This window comes from Dunckerocampus dactyliophorus, chromosome 10 (genome assembly GCF_027744805.1).
Source record: "Dunckerocampus dactyliophorus isolate RoL2022-P2 chromosome 10, RoL_Ddac_1.1, whole genome shotgun sequence".
Taxonomy (NCBI): Eukaryota; Metazoa; Chordata; class Actinopteri; order Syngnathiformes; family Syngnathidae; genus Dunckerocampus; species Dunckerocampus dactyliophorus.
The window spans coordinates 12,333,115-12,345,579 of NC_072828.1; the positions used below are offsets into that span (position 1 = coordinate 12,333,115).

Here is a 12,465-nt window from a genome sequence, read left to right on the forward strand (position 1 = left end):
CGTGCGAGCTCCCAACACCATGATGCAGCAGTCAGGGAGTCACAGTGAGAGGGAACTACCGCTGTAGCTACGGAGCCGCATATCCGACGTCCAACGTGAAACTAACTTCACAACGGTATACCGCAGACATGTCTGCATGGTGGTGTTGCCTTTTCTTCTTCTGGCCAGCCAACCACTAGGCCACCGTGTGGCCTCAAATATCAACATGTACTGTACAACACAACCATATACTTACAGTAGCCTTGAATTACGTCTATTTAAATTGAATTACGGCATTTAAAAAAAAAATACTAAACTGCAGTTTTGCAATGATCATCATCAGCAGCATTTATGCTTAAAAAGGACTAAGCACAGGTGTACATTTTGCATGTGGCACAGGTCATTTGTTTGCCTTATTCAAATAATGCATGCAAGCAAAGTGTTTAGGTGTTTTAAGGGTGGCTGACAGGAAAATGCACACATTCAGTGCTATTCTTATACTAAAAGGCTGTTTTCTCTTGTCTATTAAACTTAATCAGACTCATTTCATGTAATTTGATGCCAAACAAAAACACGGACAGTGCAGCCAAGTTTTAAGGTGAAGGATCATTTGAATGAATTATGTGTGATAACGATGCAATGAAACTTGCCCAGAAATACATCTCTCAACGACCTTGCCGAAAACAGAAACATTGGCCACTTACTATTAAAGAGATTTTGTTTATGAAAACAGCACCGCCCCACTACAAAATGCATTGTCACACAGCCGGGTTTCAGCCATAACTTTGAATAGTGTGTGAGAGAATTATGTGACAGCTGTGGCAGAAACTCCAGTCTAAGCCCACAGTGGCTGCAAAAGAACAGCGAGCAGCAACATTAAGCCTTGCAGGAAGAGTCTGGTTCCGTTTCTGTCCTTCCCACAGACTCATGCAAACATGCAGTGAAAATATTCCTCACAAGATTTAGATCTGGGGGCCGCACGGTGGTCTAGTTAGCATGTTGGCCACACAGTCACAGCCTGGGTTCGATTCTCCCTTGGGCATTTCTGTGTGGAGTTTGTATGTTCTCCCCATGCGTGCGTGGATTTTCTCCTGGTACTCCTGGTACTTCCTCCCACATTCCAAAAACATGCATGTTAGGTTAATTGGCTACTCTAAATTGTCCATGGGTATGAATGTGAGTGTGAATGGTTGTTTGTCTATATGTGCCCTGCGATTGGCTGGCGACCAGTCCAGTGTGTACCCCGCCTGTGGCCCGAAGTCAGCTGGGATAGGCTCCAGCATGCCTCCGCGACTCTAATGAGGAGAAGCGGCATAGAAAATGGATGGATGGATGGTTGGATGGATGTATTTAGAACTGGCAAAAAAAATATCTAAAACATGCAAATAGGTGTTATGGTGACATCTATATACAGACTAAGAAGTCTGCACAAATTAATTGAAAAGATACTGCAGAAGTCAAGTAATCAATACAGTATTACATACATGGACCAGAGACTACAGTATTTATGCAGGGATTGGTGAGACTGTGGCTTAATATCTAACTGAAATAAAGTAAACTGCACACTAGTAGAAAAAACACTGAAATTAAACTGGTCTATTTGGGTTATCTTCTTCTAGTACATTGCAGTGGGGCGTAGTGGACGAAGCACCAGCAGTGTCCAGCAGCACAGAAGGGCTTTCAAGCCTCCCCCTCTTTGTTTACTGTGCTCCGATGAGGTCACATAGCCAGCCTCTCCCTAATAACCAATCAGTGCCACGCGCATCCTAATCTTTCTCCCACCTCGCGCGCACACACATGCAAACATGCTAATGCTGCACTTTTGTCCACAAGAACAATAAGAAATGTTTTTTTTTATTTATTTAGAGAGTGAAAATGGTAATAGTGTGGTTTGATGCCTATGAACGACAGGCATGGCATGTGACCATTCGTGTTGCTAACTTGTTGAGTCTTGTGTTTTGATAGTGGTCAGGTTGGAAAATCTAGTTTTACAAAAGTAAGTGGAAGTGAACGGAAACAACGTCTTCAATACCAAAGTTCTGCATTGAACTACAATCCAAATTGACAGAACAAAATACTTCTGCCCGCATATAACAAACATGGGATTTGGACATCAGCATGGCTAGAACAGACAATACCATATTTTAAGTAGCTGCTGTCATAATTTCGGCACTATAAGACATGCTGGTCATTTGTGGCATTCCAAACTACCATTCTCTTCCAAGGATGGCAATATGATGAGTAAGATGCTAATTTGTGGCTAACTAGTTTTAAGCAACATAAGTGCATATGGCTCATCCGCAAAATCAATTACTGCAAGTGCAGTGATTTTTTTGTGCAGTTCCAGTCCAGTCCCGTAGAGGGCGGTAATGTACAGTATATTACATAACACATCAGACAAATAACAGGAGTATCACAGAGCTCTCAAAATGTGACGATATTTCTCGTTTAAATGGATAAAACTATGTCGCGGGAAGAGGGCAGCCAGAAGTCTATCACAGTGCGATCTATGGCATCGCTACTGTGAATGATAATACACGTAATATTGAATATATAATATCGCTATAATATATAATATCGCTTTAGCACACTATTATCCTTGGAATCCTACCTGCACGCCATGTTTCCAGTGTCACTAGTTCGCGACATGTGAATGTTTTTTTTGTTGGTGTTCAACAGTTGCCGCTTTGTTAATGTCCAAGCAGAAGCTGTAGTAATTCTAAATTTGATCAAAATTACTTACAATTAATTTGTCAGATCAAAACACAATTGCGGCATATGACTTCTCTCAAAACATGTGATATTAGGGTCTAATTCAGACTTACTGCTTCTGCACGCTGAGCATCATGGGAAATGTAGTTCTTTTAGAATACTACTGCAATCTATTTTACACGTGTAGTTACATAAGTACACATCAAGATAAATAATTAGCAGTTGCAGCTACAATTGCCGTCATTATTTTAACTTTCATCATTATCATCATTCTTAGTTTTTGTTTGTGGAAATAAGTTTAACCGTTCAAATCATAATGCTTAGATTCATGCATGCAAAGTTCGAAAACATTTCAAAATGTACCTTCACTCTTTTGTAACTGAGTTAAATAAAAAGGTCTGTTTGTCCAGTTCTGGATTTTGTCATTGTAGTTTTCTTAAAAGTAATGTTCATTTATTTTATAAGGGCATTGACATTCCAGTGTTGACCATGCTGCTCCTATCAGAATCAATATATGACTTAAGTTGCAAGGTGAATTTGATCACTATTGATCATGGTATTATGGCTGTATAAGTGTCAGAGCAAACTTAAAAGTTAACAATTTCATTTATTTTCTATCTATTTACTATTTACTTATTTCTGTTGAAGATACCCTGGGATATTTATATCTACAGTAATACCAAAGTTGTTGTACTGGGTGAGATAAATGCCAGAGCATGCTAGTGCAACTGTGTGTGTGTGTGTGTGTGTGTGTGTGTGTGTGTGTGTGCACAAGACTCAGGCTGGATGAGTACACTTTCACCGTGTTGTGTTTTACCACTTTAATGTAAGAACCATTTTACAATGCTCACTCACGACGTGCTGGTTCTGAGTGAAAAAAGACAAGAGGCACGTTTATTCTTGCGCCCAGCTCATATGAACCGTCATTTGCCATTCTCAACACACTTGCGGCTTTCAAAATATGAGCACTCTTTGTCTAATTGTGTAAACAAAATAAGGGTGTCATAAACATATCTTACAGTCATAATGCAATTGGAATTACATCTGTGACTACATCTTCCTTAACCACAAGCACGGGCACTACAGTTTGTTGAAGATATTGCAGCAATATGTGCTGAGGCTGACATCCCATTAGAAAAGTTAGCCAAGCTAAATCCATTTCTGAATTACTGTACAAAATGGGCCAATGATTCAATGCAGCAATAAATGTAAGGATTCTTGCATTTCATTCATAGACATTTTATTCACTAACCCAAATAGCACACACTCTATGCTGGTAAAATAAGTGGAAAACATAAAAAACGGAATTCTAAAAAATTAAAAGAGAAAAAACGAAATTTCACAGGGCCCTACAATATCGTGCATCATCTCGTCTCGTGCGCTGAGTTTATCGTGACATCCCCACCAATAGCTGTCAGTTCCCACAAGAATCAATCAAAATCCTGGTAACATCCTGAGCCTACATCCACAATGCTTCACAGATGTTTTTTGTGTAATCCTACTTAACACACCCAAATACAAAAACAAAAGACTTCATTTCCAATTTGTCTAAAAGTTGTGTTCCTGTGGTTGAACTTAGTCAGAAAATCCAGACCTCCCTGCATTAGACCACTAGTAGCAGAGCGTTAATCAGACAAGCTGCTGATTAAGTTTTCTGCATGAAAAAATGCATTACTTTTTCCTTCCTTTTACTACTTTGCTGCTGGATGCATATTCTGAAACCACCACTCTTCCATGGCTGTACTTAGGAAACACAGGATTACACAACTATTAGTGCAGCGGCTCCACCTTGTCACAGTTAAAATAAAAACCCTCCCGGCGGCCCGCTCACTTCCACTGTCAGGACAACCAGAAACAACAGCACAATCACACATACGCTTGGAATGCAGGACTGTGAGTCTTGTTTTTTTTTAACCGACAAAAGACTCACTGCTAATGTTTGTGTGTCGTGGCAGTGCCAATTGTGTTATTGTGTATAGCAACATGCTCAGGCTCTGACTAGTTACTACTGGTTTACTACTTACAACTAAAACAAGGATGATATAGGAATTTAACCTACACTAAAATAAAAACCACGACAATGATATGTGTGCACCATCTATTATCTAAAGTTGGTGTTGTAACATACACTAGCAGTAACTTCAACATTTTACATTGTCATAAGGAAACTAGAATTGAACAGGACTGTCAACCTTCTATAGTATGCCCTGCGCGGGTTTGGCCGCCATGATGGGTAGCAGAATCCAGAAACATTACATTGTAAACATGCCCTCAGCACAGTGCTCAGCCATTAATTGCTCTAACAGACGGTCCAAAAGACCAGATTTGTCATTTTTCAAGTTCCCCAAAAACAAAGACAGGTATGTGTGATAAAAAAGGTGTGGATTTATAACATTGGTTGTTGTAAATACTGTAAACAGGACAGTGGCCAAGACTCAATGTGTTGTCCTACACAATATAGCTTTAAGCTCATCTGTTTCTCTGAGTGATTAGCTGAATTGATGACAATTTAGTGATGATGATGATGATGATTTAGATTATAGTCTTTCAAAAGTTTTTCATACTGCTACTCAGGTTTTTATTGACATCTACATGTGGGTCATATTTCTGCTGTATAGTGGATTTTACATATACACACACACACACACACACACTCATACATATATACACTGTATATCATTGTATTCAGTAAATAACATTCTTCTATTTCATCAAAATGTACGCACAGCGTAAAATGTTTTTATTTCTCAGCTCAGAGCTAGTGAATACATTGTACGACTGTTGTCCGCCTAGCCCTGCTCACCTCTCTTGATGACCATCATGGTGGACTTTGTGCTCCTTAGCATACTACACTCTGTTCCATTCATTTGCGGCCGAGACGACAGTCCTTTTCAATTCTAGTGGCCTTGGTCATAACGATGACGAAACATCCGAGAAAGTATACGTTGGATGCGTTTATGAATCATTTCTTAAGAGGCTCATTGAGGAACTGACCAACTGTGAGGAAGTTAAGATTGAAGGGGGGGTCATTGGAATATAGAGTGCGTGTTGCAGTATGGATCACAAGGCCATTTGGCCATTTATTTGTTACACAGGTAAATGATCTACGACAAAATGCTGAGTTATGTGGCGACTAAACTACAGTACTTCTGCATTGTTATCAAATACACGCTAGGATGTTAGCGCAATGACATGATTGACAAAACAGAAATTCAATCCAATCTTTTTAGCCATTGGACGACAAATCTACGGATGACTCCAACAAGTATTTGGAAATGGTAATGGTTTAGTTCAGTCGTCCCCAACCTTTTTGAGTCCAAAGACCGGTTTTCGTTCCAACAAACCTTATAGAAGGATGACTACTTGACATTGTTAAAGCTTAACATTAAACAAAGACGAATGCCATTTCCTTGGGACACTTCCCACCTTCACAATAAAAGCAATGTGCCTTACATCCTGTCTGACTGCACTGCACAACAACATCAAATTAAAACCACAAAAAAAAGACTCTTGATTGGTACTAAGCTGGAGTTTGTTTTCCAGAGAGAAAATTATCTCATAGTTGTTTGATGTGTGGGTGACAGGCAGTGTGTTAGCTAGGCCTGTCACAATAACAAATTTTGCTGGTCAATAATTGTGCTACAAATTATTGTTAATTTTCTAAAATTTGGTACTCAAGTATAGTGTACCCGTGTGACCCTCAATCACAATTAGCTTGACACAGAAGTTCTAAGCCCATTTTTTCATTGTTCATATGGCATAATAATGTGAGTACATCGTATCAAATGCAATAAACTTTAATTACTCAGGAGTATTTAACATTATAATCAAAATGTCAAGAGGTTTTCCAATAAAATAAATTAAACAAAAAAAACTCTATAGTGGCGGCGTAAGATGAAATGTTTTTGATGTCCTTCAACACGTCTTCTTTTACTCGATTATATAGTTCAGGAATTGCTGTTTGTGACATGTACGTTCTCCCCAGCAATTCGTACTGTCCGTCAAATATTTCTAACATTTTCAACCGTATTGAATGGTTGCATTTCTTTCATAACGTGAGCGACAATGTTCGTGAGTGCGCACCATTTTGCGCTATTTTGCTTGTATTTACTTTGCCGAGCAAACGCCTCAGTAAGCGTTGGCTGTGGGGACGAAGGCTCTGCTGCACCTCTCAGTTTTTTTCCCAGTTGGGAAAAACCAAAAAGGATGGTGGCGTTTCAGGTGTGCATATAAGTTGGTCATTTTCCCCTGCTTCCTCGTCACTACTTTCGAACAAATGCAACATATCGGTTCATCGATGTACATGCGCTCACCTTGTAGATTCTGTTTAAAACCAAAATATTCCCACACTGGAGGTTTTGGCGGTTGCCTTAAAAACTATTGCTTCTGTGCCTTGATTCATGTTAGCATGTGCCGTCTCACAAGGCTAATTTGGTGCTCCTGTGCATATATTCCTGTCTATGTCCGCTCAATCGTAGCCCCGCCGCCACAAAGATGTTGAATGAGAGGACAGAGAGTTCACTCTCTCCGTTCATTCCACTTCATTCCATTCCATTCGCCACATCTTGCCTAATTTTGTAAAGAAAATAACGATGTTGTAAAAAAAAATCTTGCATTAATAATGCAATTGGAATTGTATCGGTGATTACATCTTCCTTAACCACAAGCACGGGCATTACAGTTTCATTCATTCAAAATTATAAAAGTTTAAATAATGATAGCAGTTGTAGCTGCTACTACTAATTATTTATACCAGGGGTCTCAAACTCAATTTCACTGGGGGCCAGTGGAGGTAGAGTCTGGGTGAGGCTGGGCCGCATCAAGTATTGGGAGTAGGGATGGGAATCTCACAATACGATACAATTCACAATACATCCATGTGATAACACCACTGTTAGTTCAGTGTTGGTGTTTACTTGGCCCTGTAAGTATGGAAGTAACACTGAGCTTGCCCGGATGTTGTGGGCTGCAGTTACACTACTCTTTGATGTCCAGTTGCGGGCCGCAAGATACAATTTGGTGGGCCGCAAATGGCCCGCGGTCCGCGAGTTTGAGACCCCTGATTTATACTGATGGGTAGTTATTTAAAGTCACATGTAAAATAGATTGCAGTAGATTAGGTTTGAGTAATAGACACTAATACAGTATCACCTGCTGAAGTCTTACGCAGAGATCGTGTTTTGATCTGACAAATCATAAGTAAATTTGATCAAGTGTGGAATTATTACACATTAACACCACAGTAGCTGTTGAACTGATTCAAAAAAGCGTCTCACCCACCCAAGCTAACGAGTGACGTGGAGAAAACCCAAGGCCAACTTGGATTGCAAGGTTTATAGCCTGCGCAAACACTTAATGTGCAGCTTCATTCTTGCCTCACACACTGCTACTTCCATATTCAGTGTATTATTAATTGCAGCGATGCCATAGTTCACACCATAGTTCACAGTCTGATAGGCTTCTGGATAGATCTCGTGGCACCCCTAGTAATAATACTGTAGATTGTTTATTTTGTAATGAAAAATTCAGGATATACAATAAAAAACTAATAATAAATAAATGAATTCAAGATACTGGATAGCTATATAAACTGTCACAAACCTTTCAACAAATACCAAGAACAAATTCCATTGTATAAAACAAAAACAAGTGTACAGTATGTAACTCAGCAGACAGAAATGTGTTTCGTTTTTGTTTCATACCACAGTACGTTACCAAAGCTGGTTGTGACTTGACAACTATTTCTTTTTTGCTGAGAAACCAAATCACAAGTGGTATCTACTCTGTCTAAATCTATACAGTACTGGACCGCATCTTAATCATGACATTGCACTCTGCAGTAACAGCACAAAAATGATGAGTCATCAGTGTGCTTGAGTGTCAATTGAAAGGTCATTATTGTACAGTATATGGGCATTAATTATCTTACAAGATATGAAAAAGTGAGTCTATTTGGTTCACACAATTAAAAAAAAGGGTCGATACAAGAAAGCACAGCTTGAAGCCATGAGCACAGAGCACAGCAAAAACATTCATCTTTGAGACTTGTAGGTCAGATTTGTGGCCGAGGTTGCATGCCTCCAGCAAATCTCTGTAGCAATATGCCAAATGCCAGTGCGATAAGAGCACCGCTGGTCCATCGTAGCTTGACTGTGGAGCAAGTGCCTTTTGGATTTCTGGAGTAATGTTGGGAAGCTAATAACAGGATAGAGCCGGGAGACGGATCAATGGTCGGGAAACATTAGCTGCCCCACAGGGATGGAGAGGAGTGTTACAAAAGCAGGTAGTGGGAAGGAGGAGGAGGAGGAGGAGGGAAGAAGGCACAAAGATTGCACTGAGTGCTGCTAAATGAAGCTAACAAAGAAGATCTGAGTGGCAAAATACAGTTGACAGTGAATAAAAGCATCAGAGAAAGTACATTCCGTTAAGCAAGCTGACATGCATTAAGAGATTCTCATCAATGGATGGAAAATGAAAAGAAAGAAGGAAGTGGTTAGGTGCAACCACCTGCACCACGCAGCAAGCCAAGCCTGACTAAGCCTGGACTAAATACAATCAGTCATCCTGACACTCCATTAGTTATCGCTACCTTGCACAGGTAGCAGCATATAGGGGAGTTAAAAAGCTTGGAACTCCGATGCAAGAATGCTCAACACTTGCGCAGATAAGAGCGGTGGGCCGAGCATGGTATGTAAACACGGTCAAGGTACTCACAGCTGCTACTCCACGACTTCAGCAGAGATTTGATGCTGATCTCAAAGAAGACCGAATCCTGCAGGCTCAGCATGGCGGCTCTCAAAAGTTTGGCATCGTCAGAAGAAACACAATAGTCACACACGTCCACTCACTTTGACTTCACGGACCTCAATTGTTGCACTCATCTCGGAAGCCTCTCGTCGACCTTCATTTGATTATAAACTTGGAGCCCCTCTCCCCCAGCAGTGAATCCAGGCTCTACCCCCCACAGGCAGCGGTCAAAAGTGTCATCCTGTAACAAGCGTAGCCACCGTAGACCTGAGATGTGTCACCACTTTGTTTGCTCCAAGTTGTGGCTGAAGAGGCCAAACAGCATTGCCAGCCTGGAGACGCAATATACCCAAGAACCCGCTGCCCGCTTGGCCAATACACCAAGTGCCTCGTGACGAGTGTGGAAAAATCCAGAAGGACAAAATGAACAAAAAGTGACTTAAACTTTAGTTGCCGCAAAATGTAATAACAACGCAGTGCAATATTTCCTCTCCTGTGCTCTTCCTGTGTGTGTGAATGTGCCAGTACTAGCCTGCTAGTACAGCCAACCCCCCCACCGAAGCGCTCTCCCTCCCCATTTGCTCACAAGTAGCTCCTCCCCTTCCCGAGCAAGCTCTTGTTCTTTCACTGACGCCCTTCGGACTGAGAGAGAGAGCTTGTTTCGACAGCAAACAGAGGGAGGCAGGAGAGGAGAGAAAAAGAAAGAGGGGTGGGTGGATGTAGTGTGATGATGTCATCAAACTGCTGCAAGTGTTGCCGAGCCTGGCTCTGGTTCAGCTATCCGTGCTGTCAAAGCGGCTACTGCGGAGCGTTCCCCTACTGGCCTATCAAAAGCTTTAGCCACTTCCTGTACACTCCGCAGCAATACTGATGCGTCATCTCTGACTGTTGCAGGAGGAAAAAGGAACAATGGGGAGGAGTTGCATGATCACAACACAACACAAGCAGAGTCACTCCTTTTGCTAGCAATCATCCATCCATCCATACCACAGTTTATTTCCTGTGCAGGGTCATAGACAATGATCACAGCTCTTCTCATACTAAGGGTGCTTGTGTAGCTAAACTTCGCCCCGATTCCTGCTGGATTGGCACATTAAGCGTCAACACAAACCATTGGTCAGAAACAAGGTTTGGTATATGTCTGGTGTCCAATACTTGTCTTGATGCTGGAACAACTGCAGCCCTAATCAAATATAGAATTACTACACCATACATTCCCGTAGCTTTTTAGCACCACTGAGTCCAAAGCGACAAGTCTCTACTCTTTGCAGTACATACAATTTCATTTGTTAATTTCCCAGTTGTTGTTTATAAATTGCACAATGATTGTCATGTAAGACTCGGTGGCCCTGAAAAGTTCATCCGTCCAAGCTAAGCTGGTTTATAGCTAAGGTTTCTGATTTATTTTTAAAAAGTAATAAGCGGAGACAATGTATCAATAATCCATCGTAAATAACGTGACAGTTCAATATATCAATATTTCATCAAACTCCTACAAACAACAACAACGTGACATTAAGGATAGGGTTGGGCATTAATGGGAAAAATGTTTATATATAAACACCACAGTGACATTTTGTTCTTTAAACAAACAAGAAATGCGGTTCGTTCAGAGCTTTTTTTTGTCCCGCAGGTCAGCCACAATGCCTGTCACGTCCATGGGGTACGTGCTAACTTACTTTTTAAAGTGTCACTTAACAACCTTGCTCTCGTCACCATTATAATAATTACGTCATGTCTTCAAAACACTAGTTGTGTATCTAAGATGTTTAACATAAACACAGTGTATCCAGCTTTAAAATTGTGACGCTATCACAGGATTTTTGCAGGTAGCTCCTGAACTACCAGTAGCTCGCCGCTGATCATCGCAAACGTTAAACTAAAAAATGTATTATTAAACAATTAACTTCACATTCAGTAGTAGTATTACTCTAAAACAAAAACTAATTAAATTCAGGTTTGTGTCAAATGTGTGTACATTTGTTTCACACAATTAAAGGCAAAAAGGTTGGTTGGCTCTGCCAACAAGGTGCCTCTTATTTACTTTTCCATAAATTGGCAACCTTACCAGTTAATTTGGCCAATTTATTTTATTATTATTGAATATTTTTTGTTGCCGACTCACTTGTGCTCCACACTTCAGCCCAGTAGTCGACAGTAAATGTGCAAATGAGCTAGTTTGTCAACCCACACTAACTCCTAAAGAGGAAGAAAGGAGACAAACCAAAGAAGAGGGCGGCAAGAAGAAGGCGGAAAGAGTGCAGTGTTGGAGTTCTAATGTATATGATGCCACCAGTGAGGCCTTCCAGAAGCAAGGGACACAAACAAGGAGATAAAGAAGACAGTTGTCATTTATTGTTTGAGTATTTATCAGTAATACAGTGAAAATGAGAGGAAATGTGAATATTTACATTGCAAGTCAATTTCCGTGTGTGCCCGTATATGTTCTGCTTGCACTCCTAAAATTTTAAAAAGGTAGGTGCCAATGTGCTCCCAGTACAGGAAATTTGCCGGGAGCCCTGTGTTCGTCCTTCTGTCCCACATATCCCACTCTAATAATGAGTGGGACAGAAGGACAAACACGTCAGAAATATTAGCATAGTAATCAGAGTACAGCTCTAATCTCAGTCACCTTTTTACTCCAACATCATGCTAGGTTAGTCTATTTGCAAAAGAAAAACAAAATTATAAAACATACAGCTCCCACATCTGTAGGTAACTGTACTGTATTTTAAGATGTGTGCGAAAGCCTGCTTTGGTATATAGACAGGGTGGGCTCAGGGGCGGGTCAGAAGCGGTACCATGTCCACGAGGAAGGAAGTTTTTCCTTCAAGACGTCACAAAAAGTCGCAACTTCAAAAGCAACCATTTGAATCCCTCTTCTCTTAAAAGTGGAGTAAACATATGAGGAAGATGATATTTTCTACTCATGTTTAGTGCTCATAAACAGGTTCTGGGAATACATACCGTATTACTATAAGGACAGTTACTATAGGGGACCTTGTGTGGGGAAGTCGTTCTGACGAA

General features: G+C 40.7%; 1 protein-coding gene across 11 annotated transcripts in view; it reads right to left on the bottom strand.

The window, feature by feature from the left end:
* The window catches only part of fryl (furry homolog, like), a 108,322-nt gene that overhangs the window by 65,889 nt on the left and 29,968 nt on the right, over positions 1-12,465 (bottom strand). For 3 of the 11 annotated variants that reach the window (XM_054788776.1, XM_054788770.1, XM_054788769.1), the window contains exon 1: positions 9,406-9,970. The exons of 7 other annotated variants lie outside the window; for them this stretch is intronic. In XM_054788776.1, coding sequence (XP_054644751.1) covers positions 9,406-9,478 — 73 coding nt within the window. In that variant the 5' untranslated portion in view covers positions 9,479-9,970. Of the gene's footprint in view, positions 1-9,405; positions 9,971-12,465 lie in introns of those variants that run through there. One more of the 11 variants, XM_054788775.1, reaches the window with a different exon arrangement.